At 42.9% G+C, this 21179-nt stretch overlaps 1 protein-coding gene across 3 annotated transcripts in view; it reads left to right on the top strand.

Annotated features, from left to right (window-relative positions):
- The window catches only part of LOC126171518 (estradiol 17-beta-dehydrogenase 2-like), a 182423-nt gene that overhangs the window by 11592 nt on the left and 149652 nt on the right, over nt 1-21179 (top strand). For 2 of the 3 annotated variants that reach the window (XM_049920808.1, XM_049920806.1), the window contains exon 2: nt 11827-11991. In XM_049920808.1, coding sequence (XP_049776765.1) covers nt 11827-11991 — 165 coding nt within the window. The remainder of the gene's footprint in view (nt 1-11826; nt 11992-21179) is intronic. The other variant, XM_049920807.1, reaches the window with a different exon arrangement.

Genomic DNA, 21179 nt, shown 5'->3' with positions numbered 1-21179 from the left:
TTCCACCTGACATGGTGTAATAATGTTGACTGTAAGCTGTGTTCATATCACTAAAATTACAGATCGTACATCAGAGCTTTTATAATTTTTTTTGTCTTCGATGGATTTAATTATTCTTAGCAAATTGATCATGAAAAGGAACCACCCGCACACAACACTGACGTATGCTACCAAAAAATATGTTTCTCCGTGATTCGTCCGTAGTTTAATTTTGGCCTCATACATCAGCAATGAAATCTTGTTCAACAATAAATACCATCAGCACTGTTCTTAGAAAATGCACTCTAATTCGATTAATATATTCTTTTATAAATAGAGTTCAGTACCACCAGTGCACATCTGCTGTTTCAAGTAATTTAAATTTGCCGCTCTGATAAAAGTTAAGATGGCGGCCAACAAAAGATAGAGGATTTCTTTTTTAATTAAGATTTTCCTTTTTCCAATAAATCATTTAAATCATTTAAATTGATGCCACCAATAAAAAAATTGTTAAATTGTTTTGAAAATTAGTTTAACACAAACCCATGCTATTTTCAACTAGAAGTACAGACGAAGTTGCTATATAATCGCAACTAACAATGGCTGCGCTTCTTGCAGCTATGATAAAACAATTAATACAAAATTATAACTAAAAGAGGAAGTGAATTTTCAATAATTAATCATAAATAGTTTTAATGCATTTGGCTCTATTTGTTTTACCAGCAAATGAACATAAAAGTACAATAATTTTACATTAAATGTTTTTCATTTAACAGACCTCAAATCGATTCGCGTCTTGCGTCGACGATGTACATCAGAAGACGACAAAAGGGTACAAAACGAAAGAAAAGAATGACATTGGTTAATAAAGAATGTGCGACAAATATTGTCTCTGTTTTACATAATTATCATCGTTTTAAGAAATAATTACATAATTGAATGGATATTATCCACAGGTTCATATTCCACTCGTAATAAAAAAATAGCCCTATATATTCAGATGTACTAATTGTGACTGTATGTTGGAAATGGCTCAAAGAATACATATTGATGAAGTTATGAGGGGTAGAATACTAGGGCGATTGGAGGCTGGTCAAACACAGCAGGTCGTAGCACGGGCCCTCCATGTGCCACAAAGTGTGATCTCAAGATTATGGCAACGTTTCCAGCACACAGGAAACGTGTCCAGGCGCTACAGTACGGGACGTCCACAGTGTACAACACCACAAGAAGGCCGTTATCTAACCATCAGTACCCACAGACGGCCATGGAGTACTGCAGGTCGCCTTGCTCGGGACCTTATCGCAGCCACTGGAACAGTTGTCTACAGACACACAGTCTACAGACGACTGAACAGACTTGGTTTATTCGCCCAGAGACCTGCAAGGTGCATTCCACTGACCCCTGGTCACAGGAAAACCCGTAAAGCCTGGTATCAAGAACACAGTACTTGGTCATTGGAACAGTGGTCCCCAGTTATGCTGACGGACGAGTCCAGGTATAGTCTGAACAGTGATTCTCGTCGGGTTTTCATATGGCGTGAACCAGGAACCAGATACCAACCCCTTAATGTCCTTGAAAGGGACCTGTATGGAGGTCGTGGTTTGATGGTGTGGGGTGGGATTATGACTGGTTCACGTACACCCCTACATGTCTTTGACAGAGGAACTGTAACAGGTCAGTTGTATCGGAACGTCATTTTGCACCAGTATGTCCGTCTTTTCAGGGGTTCAGTGGGTCCCACCTTCCCCCTGATGGATCATAACGCACGGCCCCACCGAGCTGCCATCGTGGAGTGAAACAGAAGATATCAGGTGAATGGATTGGTCTGTCTGTTCTCCAGACCTAAACCCCATCAAGCACGTCTGGGATGCTCTCGGCCGACGTATCGCTGCACGTCTTCAAACCCCTACGACACTTCCAGGAGCTCCGACAGGCACTGGTGCAAGAATGGGAGGCTATACCCCAGCAGCTGCTCGACCACCTGATCCAGAGTATGCCAACCCGTTGAGCGGCCTGTGTACGTGTGCATGGTGATCATACCCCATATTGATGTCGGGGTACATGCGCAGGAATCAGTGGCGTTTTGTAGCACATGTGTTTCGGGACGGCTTTCTCAACGTATCACCAATACCGTGGTCTTACAGATCTGTCGTGTGTGTTCCCTATGTGCCTATGTTATTAGCGCCAGTTTTGTGTAGTGCCACGTTGTGTGACACAATATTCTGCAATTATCCTTAATTTATGAGCATCAGTGTATGATGTAAATACTATAACAGAACAACTGACTATACTGCTACACGAACAATACTTTCAATATTATTGAAGATTGAAAAACAGTGTGCGTTGTAAAGTTATTTAATTTCAGTAACACATTTCGCTCTGTTGGGACGACATCAGATTGTGCAAGAAATTGGATATAAGACCTATCCACCATAGAGTTATAAAGTATGAGAGGTGAACCTTAACCACACCAGCAAACACTACTACAGTATCATTGCATAGTATCACACTTGCAAAATATAAATGAGGTAGCAGCTGTACATGGTACGATAAGTTCATTTAGCACTCGCACAGATATGACAACCATAATTATACGTGTCAGTCCACATCGGGCCACATAATGATAAACTCTAGTTTCTTGTGTTAGTCATTTCTATATGAGCGCTTAATGGATCTATTTATTGTGCCGTGCACTCTTTTGTAAGTGCAGTCCCATGTTGCGCTGCTGCGGCGTTGTCTGCTGGCGTGCCTAAGGGACACCTCTCATTCTTAATGGCTCTATGGCGGATAGGTTTTATATCTAGTTTCCTTTTCACGGTCTAATGATGCCCCAAAAACGGTGAAACGCGTTTAATAACTTTACAACCCAAACTGTTTTCCAATTTGAAATAATTCAAAACTATTGCTGAAACAACTGGCCAGAATGGAATGAAATAAATTTAACCTTCAGTATCAGTTTTCAATAAGTGTAAATCACCTCAAAAACTCCTTTCATGTCAGAAGTGGTACGAATCGTGAGTCTCTCAACTGGGGGATGCTTATGGATTCAAGAGAGAATCACAAAACACCGTACACAGCATTCTTCGGAGGGAATATTTTCAGAAACGGCTAGGCTGTATTCTGGGACATAACGACGAAATGATCATCGGCCTAACACCGTGGTGTTCATCTATGACAGGAACAAGTAACTACCCATTAGCATTCTTATGTTGCCCGATGTAGACTGGCCTGCATGTGTACGCATATGTGACATTTGTTGTAAGCTATTAGGATGAAAAGGACGAGCTTTTGAAAAGGTCTGTGATACTACATAGTGTTGGTTTATGGAAAACTTTGAGTTCAATGCTGTGAATGTAATACTCCCAGAAAGTTTTTAGCAAATCCTCTTCATACTGGATAAAACGGTGCTTGTTTATCTCACTAGCGGAAGAGTAAACCTAATCCATTAAGAAAAATTTAATTCTCATCTTTGCGTATTAGCAAGAAATATATCACTTTTGTCAGCGTGACAGTTCGATGCCAAAGTAATAAACAATTTTCTTTCTGGGAACAGAAGAATGTAATTAAATTCTTCTCGGCTGGGAACAGATTGCCATAATTTACTTTTTTCGTCTTTGACTAATGTTCATGGTATACAAACAGTACATTTGTCGACGATACCATTCGTCACAAAACAGGAGTTTGACATCAATCTGCAGAGCGGGACTGCGCAATGAGCGTTACTTCTTGGATTATCCTTGTACTGAACGATGCCATACGCGAGGAAACGTTGAACTGTTATCAGGAACCTATAAGTACACTCGTAAATATCTTGTTGCTTCTTATTATGTATTTTACCCTCAAATCCAAAATTTCTGTCTACTGGACTGTGGATTTACATTTATTAATGGTGTGTTTCGAGTTCCGTACTTCAGCCAAGTTTCATGACATTTTGTTTAGTTACTTTGTGCTCATTTTTCTTAAATTAGTGCAAACCTGATTACGTGATGTGTGAATCATAAGTTTCTGGAATTATTTTGTAATTGGTTTAAGGCGTTAATATCAGTTAATTTATAAAAAATTGCCTCACATTTCCTGGTCGATAAATTTTTATTACTGTTTGTTCGCGTAAGCGCTCAGTCTGTGCTGCGTAGTATTTGCTGTACGGCAGGTGTACATTTCACAGAAATCGGCTTCTAATCTAAGAATAAATAAGCAAGAAAAGTTTTTGTCTGTGGGATTTGGTTTAGATAGTGTCAGAACAAGGGAGTCATCACGTTTGTGAACGTTTCTAAAAAAGACAGGTCGCATTAAAGCACTTAAGCATAATGAAGGCTGCTAATGGTTAATTAAGACGAAACATGGATTCGCACACATTGCACTGTGAAAAAATGCTGTCACACCGGTAGTGTGCAGCGAGCACAGTCTAACAAAAGTTCTTTTCGTGTTTAAGTGCTGTGCTATGCAGACATAAGCAAGTAGACATGTAGCGTGTGACATGCTGGACTTGTACGAAAAGCGGAGTATCCCTTTCACTGCCCCCCCCCCCCCCCCCACACACACACCGTCGCTATTTCACGGGTGTAAATTCAATAGTGGTGCGGTTGCTAAGGTTTTATCGGAATGATTGATTAATAGTGTGCTTCCGCGTCTTCAGCCGAGCTATTGTTTCAGTTTTATGGACAATACTTCGATGACCGACCCAGCCGTCTTGTTCAGGTGCTGCGAGTTTTGCTGTTACGAGTACTCGCTACCTGGACTCCTACCAGACTGTGAGCAATTTTTGCTCTCATGCCGCTGTTTATAGTCGAGTTCGATTCCCGGCGTCCACTGCGCCCCATCATGCTCTTTTGTTTCGCAGAACACGTACTGTTACTCCGTGACTCGCTAATTCCCTCAGCTTTTACTAACCCTGATGGATCTCATGGTCGCAGATATTTTTCGAAACTGAGTGCCGGACTTCACGCGTTGTTGAAATTGACTCCTCCATGCCTGTTTATTAGATTTACTCACAACTTGGTTCCGATAGAGTCCTTAATATGCTATCCCAGAAACCCAGAAACTTGACGTTTGCATCACGATACTAGCCTCATCATATTTCGTTTCATGACTACATTCGATTGCAAGTCCAAGGAAGAGAAGCCAAAAATTGCTTATCTGCCTTATTCTGGCCCGTTATCCCGAAAAGGTCGGTAGATTCGTATTGCAACATGGCATCCAGTGTGTGGTATCACGTATCGACACCACCCAATGGCGCATCGATGTTGGTAACGGAAAGGCAAGTTTCCCTATGATGCCGACAACGGTCACGCGGGACCTGACGTATCTCGTGGTGCACGTCCGCCGAGCTACACTGCCAGCGGCTGTGTACTGCGAGGGCTTCTGCCACCGTATAAAGCCTAGCTTACACGACGACATTGGGTTGCGCCACTCGTTGTGTGGAATGAGTTGGGTTGGGGTTGGGTTGGTTGTGGGAAGAAACCAAACAGCGAGGTCATCGGTCTCATCGGATTAGGGAAGGATCGGGAAGGAAGTCGGCCGTGCCCTTTCAAAGGAACTATACCGGCATTTACCTGTAGCGATTGAGGGAAAACCTAAATCAGGATGGCCGGACGCAGGATTGAACCGTCGTCCTCCCGAATGCGAGTCCAGAGTGCTAACCACTGCGCCAGGAATTAGTTGCGCGCTACTGGTTTCATATATGACTGTAGACACGGCGACACCAGTATACACTTCAGTTTCATCGTTTTGTCGGTCCCTGAGTCGTATCTGAAATGTAAGTTAAAAAAAAAAAGACTGGATAAAGAACCGACGTCAGCTCGGTTGCTCAGCATCCTTGTTGAAATAATTTATAATGGAAGACCCAAGAAGTTCTATCAGTTATCAGAGGAATATCACCAAAACTGTTCACGTTTCTTCTAAGCAGAGTTAATTATGCGATAAGGAGTAAAGATACTGTAATGCATGAAGTACTGTCGCCAGAACTGAAATTACATATCATATTGCGTGCATTACAATGGAGAAAACTCGGCATGCTATAAGATACGGTTCTAGTTGGTGATGACTCTATTTCATTCACATCAATAATTATTAACATTAACAGTAACAATTATTAACATTAGCAACAATAATTATTCGAAGCAGGCCGCATTAAGATGACAGATCTGTACAGTGGCAATATTTCAAAATTCTAACGTATGTGAATGGAGAGCACTGCGGCGACGTTTTAAATAGATGAATATTGAATAAAGAATGCAGCTTCTTGAATTTGTATAGCCTTCCCTCCTGTCAACAATATTCCTTAACAAAGAGCTGGCCAACTCAAACGATAGGATTTTAGTCTTGTAGACGGCAGCATTGCCATAGCTAGGATTACACTTGGTTGTATTTTTCTTAATTCAGTTGTATATGTGCTGCTAACTCAATAAATTTTGCCCTGCAGCTAAGATATTGTCAAACCATCTATGTTATGATCGCACATGACGGTCTCAGCGGCAGCGATATGTTGCTTATTCTAGTAATCAGCATCACTGAAATCCCACAAACACCTGTCAGAGCATAGATATCCAAAAAGCAAACATTATTCTCAGTTCCCCACTTCATATTTCAGTTTGCCTACACTCTACGAACACACATATCCTCAAAACTCATGCAACTAGTGTCGCCAAAGTTGGAACACGCCGAAAGTGTTTAGTTTCACCAACGAGTTGCGCAAACACGCGGCGCGCATGCGCAGTGGCCGGTAGCGCAGTTGCCTACAACCTAGTGTCGTCGTGTAAATTAGGCTTAAGACTGCCAGCGACAGCCGCTCGACTCACTTGCGCTCGGAGCAAATTCGTCACGTGACACTACGCTGACGCCATCTAGTCACGGCCCCAACACCATTGTTCGTACTTAGTGCACAGTGATTGTTGACAATGATGAGCTAGGCTTTGTTCCTTGTTGCTTCATCCTTACTGAGTTTTTGTATGTTTGGAGAAATACAACTTAAATAAATCTTGTGTGTGTTGTGTTGACTAGTTCGCCAATCATTTCTCGTTCCGTCCAGTTTTCCCATGACGACATTTGCCTCCCACCTCTCCTTAATATAGTGTATGAAGTTGTACACAACACAGTGCATGTCGCTTCCTTCAAATAAGATAAGAAATATTCTTTATAATGTTTAAGTAGGGTGTCCATTCGTCCCGTTTTTCCCGGGACAGTCCCGTTTTTTACCAAACTGTCCCGTTGTCCCGAAAGTTTTTTTGGGGACGCTCAAATGTCCCGTTTTTTATGATTCCGCTTGGCTAGAGTATTTTACGCTACTGGTTGTTTGACTTTCTATTAACTGCGCAATTATTTATGCTAGGAAGCGTGTGATGACTTTCAGCATACCCCAAACATGTACCGAACTGTCAAAAATCGCAAGTAATTTTAAACACACCATAGGTTACGTTTAACAACGAAGATTCTTCTCTTCTAAATCGATCCACTGAATCCGTCCTTTGGGTCCAAAGATACTCTACACCACTGATACTTGCACTCTGGCTTTCGTCACCACACTGTTAATGTTTTGCACTGTGCAATCACTGTTTCGTTACGCCAAAACGAAAGTGTAATTTTAACAGTAATATAAAAAGCGAGTTTCCTTTTATCACTGGTAGTGGAGAAACTATAGAATGTATGTTGTGCAGATAAAAATTTACTATTGGTCATGGTAGAAGGTCTGACATTGTGAATCACATTAAGACGAAGAAACATCGCTGGAGTGATCAACCCAAACGAACAAACAAATGCGTGAGTGACTACTATGTAAACTTAAAATCAGTAACAGAAATGGATAGGCAGTTGGAAGCACAAGCAGCTATGTTTGCATACCACAGTCCAATGCATAACCATAGCTTTAAGTCAATGGACTGAACTTCAGCAGTTGTTAAAAAACTTTTCAATCCTAAATTCTCATGTGGACACACAAAATGTAATGCAATCATTTCAAATGTTATTGCACTGTATGCAGCTCAGCAGATTGTAAATGAACTGAAAAGTTCTCGATTCATTTATATAATGACTGATACATCGAATCATCTGGATTTGAAGTTGGTTCCTCTGCTTATCAGGTATTTTCACCCTGAAAATGGCATCACGGTGAAAGTGCTCGAATTGGTTAATTTAGCTGGAGAAACTTCAGATTTACGTCAGAATTATGTGCTGGAGGTTTTAAAGAAATATGATATTGAGCGAAAGGTGATTGCAGTTTCTGCAGAGAACACTAACACCAATTTTGGTGGTAAGCAGTGGAAAGGAAAAAGCAATTTGTTCTATAAACTGCAACAGAACACAGTGAATAATATAGTAGATGCTGGCTGTCCAGCACATGTGTTGCACAATTCTTTACAAACTGGCTCAAATTGCCTACCCATCGACTGCCAATCAATTGTAAACAAAATCTACCGCATTTCCACATATATACAATAAGGGTTGAATCTCTGATGTAAATCTGTAAGTTTACTTAAACTGAATACAAAACTGTGGTTGGGCACAGCGAGACAAGGTGGCTATCTCTGCTACCAGCATTGGAAAGAATTGTAGAGATATTTCCTGCTTTGAAATCATATTTCATTTCCCTTGATAAGTGTCCTGTTATCCTTAAACAATTCTTTGATAACCCTGTGTCTATTGTTCTTCTACATTTTCTTGTTAGCCAGCTAAAACCTTTCTTCACAACAATTAAATGTATTGAGAAACAAGAAATCACAGTAGTGGAAATTTATTAAGAAATAAACAAATTATTGGGCAAATTACAATGTAGAAAATCTGAAAGATTTCTCACATCCTTTGTACATGAGACTCTAAGAAAGCTGGAAGAAGAGGGTGAAATTACTGTAGAACAATTTCATATTTATGCTGACATCTTCTATGACTTGCATTGAGTATATTAAGGAATGGTGTTTACTATTTCTCACGCCTTTTAAAGCACTTGACTGGGTTGACACTGAAAAGGAGCAGCTACAGTGGAAGGATATTCAGGACTGTTGTGTTTTTATTGAAAGTATTGCACCAAATTTTCCTGTTGATGAAGACGAACTGTTCGATGAATTTTCATGTGCACAGAACTTCATAAAAAGTGAAGGAGGAGACAAAGAAAGTTTTAGTGCAAAGTGGTGTAAAATATTTACTTATTTCAAAAGTAAAAACATTAACATGAAAAACGTGATTTATTTGGTGGAGTTTTGTCTGGCAATTCCTGGGTCAAATGATGCTGTGGAACGTGTGTTTTTGTTAGTGAACTCTTTGTGGTAAGATAAAAAAAACCGAATGAAAGTTGAAACAGGTGAGGGCCTTGCTCATTGTCAAAACACACTTTAATCGTGTACTGATTTTTATGATACAATTTCAAACGAAAATACACTTCTTGATAAAGTACATAAAATTGAAAAGTACGGTGATAGTGTGTCAGAATAATTGTAAAAAGTGATTTGGGATCATCTGAGTGCACGTTGTAAAGGTAAACTTGTATGTGTATTAAATTTAGTCAATACAATATTTATGTCCCGTTTTTTTTCTTCATTGTCCCAGGTTTTTCTCTAATTTATTTTATATGTCCCCTTTTTCAATGAAAATGAAATGGACAGCCTATGTTTAGGACGATGTAGGTCTGCGAAAACCAGATGTACACCGCATTCCATCCGAACGTGTCTTACTTTGGGCAGACTATCAGAACAGTCGAGGAGAAATGGAAGGAACATCAGCGACACACTTGACTAAAACAAACAAGCAAATCAGCCGCCGCCGAGCGCTGCCTTGAATGTAGTCATGAAATGAAACACGATGAGACCGGTATCACGGTGCAAGCGACTAGTTTCATGGCCAGCGTAAGCAAGGAACCTTTTGTAATAAAGATGTTAGAACAACTAACAAACAGGGATGATGATTTGCAATTAAAGGAAACACCTGGGATTTTCCACATCCATCATATGAATTGGAGACATGATGTCTGAAAAATGAGTCAGTGATCATATTTGTGGCACTTTACTTTACAGGTCCGTCTTGATCACAGCACTTATTATGTACCTACATGTTTAGTTTGCGGTTGATGCTGCATCAGAATATTTTGTGTCCAGAGGATGTAAGTAGCTGAAACCGGTAATAGTGAAGTGTAAAAGTTTGTGTGATCAAGACGGACCTGTAAACTAAAAAAAACATCCATCATAACTGGAAAACGATGAAGGGAATTTGCGTTTCACAGTGTGTCAATGCGTGCCCTGTAAAACAAAAGAGCGTCTAAGGGCGGACTGAACGCTGGGTATTGAACTCGGCTATACGAGGTATGTGCGAAAATTAATGAATGATTTTTTATCTATCAAAGTTTTTTTTTTCAAACAACAATACTGTCTCTTTTAAAGTGCATTGGCGGACTCGTTGTTCGCAGTCTCGGTAGCAGCACTGAAAAGCTTCAACAGGTAGCGCCTTTAATATGTCGGTTACATTATTTTGAATGTTCTCCAGAGTCTGAAAATGACGTTCTTTTCAATTTTGGAAAAAGAAAAAAGTCACAAGGACTCAGATCAGGTGAATAGGGGAGCTATGGAACAACAGGAAGGTCTTTTGAGGTCAAAAATTCCGTGGTGAACGTGGCTGGGTGACATGAGGTGTCGTCATGATGCAGAACCCACTTGTCTGCAATGTCTGCTCTCACTCAATTCACGCTTTTCCTTAGCCTTTGAAGGACGTGTTTGTGAAACACTTGGTTGACAATTTGTCCTGGAGGAACAATCTTACAAGAGCATGTGCACCTTGGACATTTTCGTCGGTCTTTGAAGATGAAGGTCTCCCTCAGCGAGGTTCATCTTTAAAGTGTTCTTGCCCTCCCAAAAATGATATGTGCCAGCGAAAAATTTGTGCCCGTGATAAGGAATGACCCCCCTTAGGCCTGTTGCAAGATCAAATGGCTCTGAGCACTATGGGACTTAACTTCTGAGATCATCAGTCCCCTAGAATTTAGAACTACAAAAACTTAACTAACCTAAGGACATCACACACGTCCATACCCGAGGCAGGATTCGAACCTGCGACCAAAGCGGTCGCGCGGCTCCAGACTGTAGCGCCTAGAACCGCTCAGCCACTCTGGCGGGGTTTTCAAAGATCACACTCATGGATTCCACAAGTTTAACACAAAACTTCAAGGCATAATGTTGCTCTAAATTCCGCTGTTCCAATTTCGTAACACACAACGAAAACTCAACTACAATGATGATACTCTCAAAAATCACACGATGGCTTCACAGAGCTGAAACTCGGAGTGAGTATTTGGAAGTGATGAACAATTTGTCTACACAAGTAGAACAACACAGCGTTGCCTGATAGTCCACAGTATTATCAATCTGTGTACTTTTCTCACATAGCACATAAAGAGCGGCATGAGACCAACAGTAGCTCACTGTTTGGCTGGAGTGGAGGCAGCGAGTGCACACAATAGCAAAACTCATAGCTCCTGTGAACGGGAAAGCGTTATGCGGATCTTGGTGCCTCTTGCGTCCATCTAGAAAAGATAACCTGAAGATGCCTAAATAAGGCGAAACGCGTCGTTGAAAAATAAAAAAAACTAAATTTGCAACCAAGACTGCTTTTAACCAAAACTCATAGCATCTGAAGAGACAACTGTGTCGGTCAGCGAAATACTGTGGAGAAAATGGAAACAACAACTTCGCTAAACACCCATGAGCTCACCACTGAACAATGGTGGAATCACCCCAGTTTGGCTATTCTGTTCTCTTTGTCGGTTAACGCACTCCCTTTAGCATTATTATTGCTCTGTGTATCATCGGGTAGCTGTTCAGTGCAGCAAAGGGTGACGGCGGCCGTGTTACGAAGTTTTTCCTGTTACAGCAGGAAGCAGAGGAGGTATGTTGGCAGCACTGGCGGCGGTGTGCCAGTGGGTTGGCGCTGTGTCACTGGCGTCGCTGCTGGTCTGGTTGGTTGGCACCGCCCTGGACAAGCTGAGGCCGCTGCGGCTCCTGGACAACCTGCCGTCGCGCGCCGTCCTCATCACAGGTCAGCTGTCACTGGTAACCAGCCTACGTAACAGAGTTCCACATTCACGTACCTTTGATGTTACTTGTGAGACCACTGCAACATGGGTATAACGTCTTTCAATTAAGATGATGGCCAAATATTAGTTACCATGCATGGAGAGTCTGGTCTGTATGCTGGTAAAGTAAGTAGTTACGTCATTTGGCAAGTGTATTTTAGAGCTGCAGCATTCTATAACATGAGCATAGTTCGACTTTCAGAGAGTATGCAATATGCCAAAGAAACTTTGGGTAACAAAAGAAATATGCACATAGACAAAGAAGGAAGTACAAATAAACCAGAAAAAATGAATACACCCTTTTAGAGATTTCCAATTTACTCAAGATTTGTTGTTGCAACAGTGTATATGGAGTACACAAAATGATTTACACATCTGTAGCACAAGTGGTTCTGAGGTACCAGGTGCAGACCGATGCTGAAACACCAATATCAGAGTGTACAGATGGCGAACAAGTACTAATCTAATCTAATCTGTCCTGTGATACGGTATTTCATGCCTACTCGACCTGTTCATGTAGTCCTGTGAGTGTTGTTGGTTGACGAGTTGCGTAAGTGTCTTCTCTTCTCAAGGTATCCCACACGTGCTCGATTGGAGACTAGTCCAGCGATAATGTTGGCCAGAGAAGCTGCGGAGCATGTAGAGTTACACGGGCAAGGTGTGGGTGAGCAGCATCCTATTGGAACAATGTATCGTCTTCCAGTTGCAAGAACGGCAAGAGAACAGGCCTAAAAACACCCTACACTTACCGAGCGCTTGTTGGCGTTCCTTCCAGAAACACCAAATATGAACGTGAGTTATAGTTTATCGCACCTCAGACCATAAGATTGGGTGTGAGGGCAGTGTGCCTTGGACTAATGCACTCTACGAGACAGCACTCACCAGGTCTACGTGGTAGGCGCAAACGACTATAACCTGCATGCAGGTAGAATGTACTTTCATCGCTGAAAATCACGGCGCGCCATTCAATCTTCCAAGGGACCCTCTGACGGCACCAGTCGAATCTTGCACGTCGGTGCTGTGGCGTGAGTGGAAGACAGGCTGGGTATGTGTGTGCCCATAGTTTCACTGGTAATAACGGGTTCGCAGCAGTTCGTGTTGCGACATCTGGGCTCACAAGCCTTCACCTGTACTATCTGCCACTGCTGCCCTACAATACGAAAGTCCTGCAGGCCTATTACTAGTAGACCAGTGTGAGAATGTTCACGTGACCACTGATATCAGCATCGTTGCACAACTGACGCGGTACGTCCAGCGTGTGGCAGTACTCCGAAAGGACCATCACACCACTCGAAAGGTCACAACTTCACCTCTTCCAAACTCTCTCAGTTGGCTGTAGTAAGCGTGAAAGCGTCTCCGTTGCGTGGTCGCCTGCTTGCTTTACACGTTTTCACTCTATTGAGCCTTCTAGCTGTGAGCATTCCCTGTTAAAGAGTAGACATAGACGCCGCTCTGGTAGCTATGCCACTACGCTGTCTGTTGAGGGACAACGTTGAAACCGTTGTCAGTACATCAACTATCCCACAGATGGTATATGCCATCATCAGATCAAAATTGACATCGTCTTTCTAGTGTATTAATTTTTCCCAGCTGTGTATTTCAGGAAAAAGAAATGATCATCGAAAAGATTAATTCAGCATGTTAAAACGTCAACACAACTATCAGTAAAATTAAAAGTAATGACGTCAAAAGTAAGAGTGCAATGGAAATTCCGCTGTTAAACGGTAGGAGGTGGAAAGAGTACACTGAAGACGAGGAGCAAGAAGTGTCAGATCAAATGCAAGGAAGTCCAGATGAAAGCAGAGTGTGAAGTCCGCTGATACACGCGGAGAAGAGAGCAGATGGATAAAAAGAGAACACTGAAGACATCTATGACGAGGAGAAACTGTTTTATAATGGCAAAGTAATGGGAGCCGTTATGAAGACAGAGCTGATCCAGTGCTAGTCATATTTTAATAGACATTTTGTAGACTTGCGATCAAATAAGGAGCAATTTTTAAGCAATTTCTGATATCTGTTGAGGAAGTGGCAACTCAAATTGGTTTGTAGAACTTGTGAGATGAGAGGCATACCATCAGACTTCCGAAAAAATAGCGTTCACATAGTTTTGAACAAAGCAGGGGCTCGTATGTGCGGTTCCTGTCGCACAATCAGCTTACGTTGCTGACAAAAATAATACACATAGGAATTAAAGGGAAGACTGATGTTATGTTGTTTATCGATAGTAAGTAGGCAAAGAAGATTGTGGCGCAAAATATGTCACTGATACAGTCGCCGATGATATACTCGGTGACTCATCAGATTCCCACACCCTTCCCTGTTACACATTCCTGACAAAGGGTAACTGCCATATGTATAATATGACAGGAAATTCGAAAATTTGTGAGAAATTCAAAAATAGCTGGCGTCTTCCCCATCTCTTATGACCTTACTGTGGAATTAGGTCTCTTCTAAGTAAAAGTTGGTCAGAAACACAAAAATCCAAGACAGTGGAAGTAGGTCATTTATACTAATTACAGAATCTCCCGGAATACTGGTGCAGTCCAACTGTGACTTCAGAAACCAAGATGATGATCCAGAATGGCTAGCCTGGAATACTAGCACAGCTCTATGATGTCAAAATCTGAGATGACTTGGGATACCGGTGCAACATTACTACGATGTCAGAATCTAAGATGGCTGACCAGGATTACTCGCGCAGCTCTATGACGTCAGAAACCCATACGCTAGGACAAATGGAAATAACGTGCTTGCTAGAAACTGCCTGGTGCTGTAGAGATATGTATGGCTATTTATAGCAGGGGGTCATGGATTTTCTCTGCCTCGTGATGACTGGGTGTTGTGTGATGTCCTTAGGTTAGTTAGGTTTAAGTAGTTCTAAGTTCTAGGAGACTGATGACCATAGATGTTAAGTCCCATAGTGCTCAGAGCCATTTGAACCATTTATAGCAGTCATGTCACTAGTTGTAATTGTGGATTACCATTCTGTCTGTCCTAAGCTAAACAGTTGCTCTCTGAAGTCACCATGTAAACAGTTGTTTAAATTTGGTCAGCACATATGTCATATAACATCGTAAGCATACTTTACCATAAATTTAAGGAACTGCCCATTTGATGCCACAGTTCAGTAAAGGCATTCTCGAACGACTGAGTCTTTAACATCACACCAGGGGGAATGGTCCTCCGTGGACTCTGGACACGCCACTACTGCCCTCACGCTGCCTCCAGCATCCAGTAGCTGAGCATGTCCACAAGCTTCCACAGGTGGATTGCACAGACACTGCTGCCGCTGCTGTAGCTTTACTGTAAGACAGTCACTGCTGTCACGGTCGAGGACTGTCGCACAACTTCGTGCAAGAGTGCTATGCCACCTGTGGGCTAGCACACAACACCACTCTAGCCACCAACTGGTGTATGTGGACTGCTGCAGCATTGATGTCACAGTGTTGTCTGCTCAGAACATACTGGGCTTGCTCCTCAGTGGATCCAGACGTGACGATATGCAGCCATCCTGCTATGTTTTAAAGATGTGTGACAAATCTGTCTGGGTTATTTCCAGTTAGTTGTAGCTGGAATACAGTAAGAATAACTGTTAGTCACGGCTTTTCCACAACATGGAAAACTGCTACAACATATTACTCGTCCACATGTGTTAGTCAGGCACTAACCAGTATGCTACACCACACACACACACAAATGGTTCAAATGGCTCTGAGCACTATGGGACGTAACATCTATGGTCATCAGTCCCCTAGAACTTAGAACTACTTAAACCTAACTAACCTAAGGACAGCACACAACACCCAGTCATCACGAGGCAGAGAAAATCCCTGACCCCGCCGGCAATCGAACCCGGGCATGGGAAGCGAGAACGCTACCGCACGACAACGAGCTGCGGACACACACACACACACACACACACACACACACACACACATATATATATATATATATATATATATATATATATATATATGGTGGTCCATCGATCGTGACTGGGCCAAATATCAAATATCTCACGAAATAAGCGCCAAACGAGAAAACTACAAACAAAGAAACTTGCCTAGCTTGAAGGGGGAAACCAGATGGCGCTTTGGTTGGCCCGCTAGATGGCGCTGCCATAGGTCAAACGGATGATGATGATGATGATGAGTCCCATACTTCTTTCCAGACCGTAGGGGAGCGACGCGGGAGACCCGCGCCGCCTTACTAGGCAAGGCCTTAGTAGAGGTGGTTTGCGATTGCCTTCCTCCCGCCGTAATGGGGATGAGTGATGATGATGAAGACGACACAACAACACCCAGTCATCTCGAGGCAGGAAAAATCCCTGACCCCACCGGGAATCGAACCCGGGACACCGAGCTCGGGAAGCGAGAACGCTACCGCGAGACCACGAGCTGTGGATATCAACTGCCTTTTTTTAAAATAGGAACCCCCATTTTTATTACATATTCGTGTAGTACGTAAAGAAATATGAATGTTTTAGTTGGACCACTTTCTTCGCTTTGTGATAGATGGCAATGTAACAGTCACAAACATATGGCTCACAATTTTAGGCGAACAGTTGGTAACAAGTAGGTTTTATAAAGTAAAATACAGAACGTAGGTACGTTTGAACATTTTATTTCGGTTGTTCCAGAGTGATTCATGTACCTTTGTGAACTTATAATTACCGAGAACGCATGCTGTTACAGCGTGATTACCTGTAAATACCACATTAATGCTATAAATGCTCAAAATGATGTCCGTCAACCTCAATGCATTTGGCAATACGTGCAACGACATTCCTCTCAACAGCGAGTAGTTCGCCTTCCGTAATGTTCGCACATGCATTGACAATGCGCTGACACATGTTGTCAGGCGTTGTCGGTGTGTCACAATAGCAAATATCCTTCAACTTTCCCCACAGAAAGAAATCCGGGGACGTCAGATCCGGTGAACGTGCGGACAATGGTATGGTGCTTCGACGACCAATCAACCTGTCATGAAATATGCTGTTAATACCGCTTCAACCGCACGCGAGCTGTGTGCCGAACATCCATCATGTTCGAAGTACATCGCCATTCTGTCATGCAGTGAAACTTCTTGTAGTAACGTCGGTAGAACATTACGTAGGAAATCAACATGCACTGCACCATTTAGATTGCCGTCGATAAAACGGAGGCCACTTGTCGCTGCCATCGTGGATTTTCTGTTGCCCAATAGTGCCTATTATGCCGGCTTACGTTACCGCTGTTGGGGAATGACGCATCATCACTAAATAGAAAGCGTTCAAAGCATCTGTCATCGCCCCGTAATTTCTCTTGCGCCCAGTCGCAGAACTGTACACGACGTTCAAAGTCGTCGCAATGCAATTCCTGCCTGTTTCCTTAAATAATGTAACTATCCAGCGAACGGTCCCGACACTTGGATGATGTCGTCCAGAATACCGAACAGCATACATAGCACACGCCCGTTGGGCATTTTGATCACAATAGCCATACATCAATACGATATCTACCTTTTCCGCAATTGGTAAACGGTCCATTTTAACACGGGTAATGTATCACGAAGCAAATACCGTACGCACTGGAGGAATGTTACCTGATACCACTTACTTGTACGTTTGTGACTATTACATGGCCATCTATCACAAAGTGAAAAAAGTAGTCCAGCTAAAACATTCATATTTCTTTACGTATATGTAATAAAAATGGGGGTTCATATTTTAAAAAACGCAGTTTATATCCGTTTTATCTATGGCAGCGCCATCTAGCATGCCAACCATAGCGCCATGTGGTTTCCCCCTTCAAGCTAGACGAGTTTCGTTCTTTGTAGTTTTTTCGTTTGATGCTTATTTCGTGAGATATTTGGCCCGGTCAGTATCAATGGAGACCACCCTGTATATACACTTCTGGCCATTAAAATTGCTACACCACGAAGATGTGCTACACACGCGAAATTTAACCGACAGGAAGAAGATGCTGTGATATGCAAATGATTAGCTTTTCAGAGCATTCACACAAGATTGGCGTCAGTGGCGATACCTACAACGTGCTGACATGAGGAAAGTTTCCAACCGATTTCTCATACACAAACAGCAGTTGACGGCGTTGCCTGGTGAAATGTAATCACATGTCAGTTCTAGTATAATATATTTGTCCAATGAATACCCGTTTATCATCTGCATTTCTTGTTGGTGTAGTAATTTTTTATGGCCAGTAGCAAGTTTTGCATCACCGCGGTTCCGAAAGTTCAGGCACCTGTACAGAAAATTGGAATAGAGAACAACATAAACATCATCTCCGCCCTTTTTATTGCTCATGAAAGCTACACATTGCGTGTTGTACTACCATACAGCGAGACCTTCAGAGGTGGTGGTCCAGACTGCTGTACACACCGGTACCTCTAACACCCAGTAGCACGTCCTCTTGCATTGATGCGTGCCTGTATTCGTCGTGGTATATTATCCACAAGTTCATCAAGGCACTGTTGGTCCAGGTTATCTCACTCCTCAACAGCGATTCGGGGAAGATCCTTCAGAGTGGTTGGAGGGTCACGTCGTCCACAAACAGCCCTTTTCAATCTATGGCTCTGAGTTCTACGGGACTTAACTTCTGTGGTCATCAGTCCCCTAGAACTTAACACCTAACTAACCTAAGGACATCACACACATCCATGCCCGAGGCAGGATTCGAACTTGCGACCGTAGCAGCAGCGCGGCTCTGAGCTGTAGCGCCTAGAACTGCTAGGCCACAGCGGCCGGCTTTACTGACATCTCTGAACAGTCAAAGGGACTGTGTCTATGATAAAATATCCACAGTCAACGTCTATCTTCAGGAGTTCTGGGAACCGGGGTGCGTTTTTTTTAAATAGGAACCCCCATTTTTTATTACATATTCATTTAGTACGTAAAGAAATATGAATGTTGTAGTTGGACCAATTTTTTCGCTTTGTGACAGATGCTGCTGTAATAGACACAAACGTACCACGTAACATTCCGCCAGTGTCCATGGTATTTGCTTCGTGATACATTACCCGTGTTAATATGGACCGTTTACCAATTGCGGAAAAGATCGATATCGTGTTGACGTATGGCTATCGTGAGCAAAATGCCCAACGGGCGTGTGCTATGTGTGCTGCTCGGTATCCTGGACGACATCATCCAAGTGTCCGGACCGTTCGCCGGATTGTTACGTTACTTAAGGACACAGCAAGTGTTCAGCCACATGTGAAACGTCAACCACGACCTCCAACAAATGATGATGCCCAAGTAGGTGTTTTAGCTGCTGTCGCAGCTAATCCGCCCATCAGTAGCAGACAAATTGCGCGAGAATCGGGAATCTCAATAACGTCGGTGTTGAGAATGCTACATCAACATCGATTGCACCCGTACCATATTTCTATGCACGACTTTGAACGTCGTGTACAGTTCTGCCACTGGGCACAAGAGAAATTACGGGACAATGACAGATTTTTTGCACGCGTTCTATTTAGCGACGAAGCGTCATTCACCAACAGCGGTAACGTAAACCGGCATAATATGCACTATTGGGCAACGGAAAATCCACGATGGTTGCGACAAGTGGAACATCAGCGAACTCGGCGGGTTAATGTATGGTGCTACATTATGGGAGGAAGGATAATTGGCCCCCATTTTATCGATGGCAATCTAAATGGTGCAATGTATGCTGATTGCCTACGTAATGTTCCACCGATGTTACTACAAGATGTTTCACTGCATGACAGAATGGCGATGTACTTCCAACATGATGGATGTTCGGCACATAGCTCGCGTGCGGTTGAAGCGGTATTGAATAGCATATTTCATGACAGGTGGATTGGTCGTCGAAGCACCATACCCTGGCCCGCACGTTCACCGGATCTGACGTCCGACACCCTCATGAATCCATGGACCCTGCGTACCACCAGAGGACTGTTCCAGCTGGTGGAGGTTCTGTAATGGTGTGGGGCGTGTGCAGTTGAAGTGATATGGGACCCTTGACACGTCTAGATACGACTATAAGCACCCTGTCTGGTCAGCTGTATCCATTCACGGCCATTGTGCTTTCCGATGGACTTGGGAAATTTCAGCACGATAAGGCGACACTCTACACCTTCAGAATTGCTATAGAGTGGCTCCAGGAACACTCTTCTGAGATTAAACGCTTCCGCTGGCCACGAAACTCCCAAGATATGAACATTACTGAGCATATCAGGGATGCCTTGCAAAGTGCTTTTCAGAAGAGACCTCCACTCCCTCGTACTCTTACGGATTTATGGACAGCCTTGCAGGACTCATCGTGTCAATTCCCTCCAGAACTATTTCAGACATTAATCGAGTCCATGGCATGTCGTGTTGCTGCACTTCTGTGTGCTCGCGGATGCCCTACACGATATATATATACTGAAGAACCAATGAATCTGGCACTCTGCCTAATATCGTGCAGGGCCTCCACGAGCACACTGAAGTGCCACAACACCACAACACGACATACACGACATGGCATGGACTCGATTAATGTCTGAAGTAGTGCTGTAAGGAATTGACACCAGGAATCCTGCAGGGGTGTCCATAAATATTTGTAACAGTTCCACGAGATATTCGTTCATCGGGACTATAAAGGAGTACGCCACATGATGGATAGATTTTAGTCACATCAGAGCAAGACATTTCGTCAAATGATAACTGACCTTGCGTCTTTCTTTACCCACAGAAGTTTATCGAGGTATCCTGCGAGGAAATCTGTGTCATTATTCGTGCTGTTTCTGGAAGTCTTATTGCGATCCATAGCTGCTCGACTGGGTAGCTAGTAGTTATTGGGAGAAACGTTTATCGTCTGTGCGTACGCCGATGACGTTATGGTACTTCTTCGCACTCATGACGACATACCGGCGGTCAAGAACATTTTTGATGCATTTTGTCGACTTGCGAGAGCATAAATTAATGACCGGAAATTCCGTCTACACAGCTTGCGGGAATCTGACACAGTTGCGATTCCGTGGGCTGTGGCGGTCGCCCGCCATCGACCTTTGGGTGTTATTGTTGATCATGATCCATTGAGAATCGCTGCGTTAAACTGAAAGTTCGCCGCGGAAAGGATTCGTTGCCTCACAAGGTTTAGACCTTGGAAACATTTGTTAATTAAAGCCTAATTTGTTACACAAATTT

This window comes from Schistocerca cancellata, chromosome 1, assembly GCF_023864275.1.
Source record: "Schistocerca cancellata isolate TAMUIC-IGC-003103 chromosome 1, iqSchCanc2.1, whole genome shotgun sequence".
Taxonomy (NCBI): Eukaryota; Metazoa; Arthropoda; class Insecta; order Orthoptera; family Acrididae; genus Schistocerca; species Schistocerca cancellata.
This window is presented reverse-complemented; position numbering and strand designations above follow the sequence as displayed.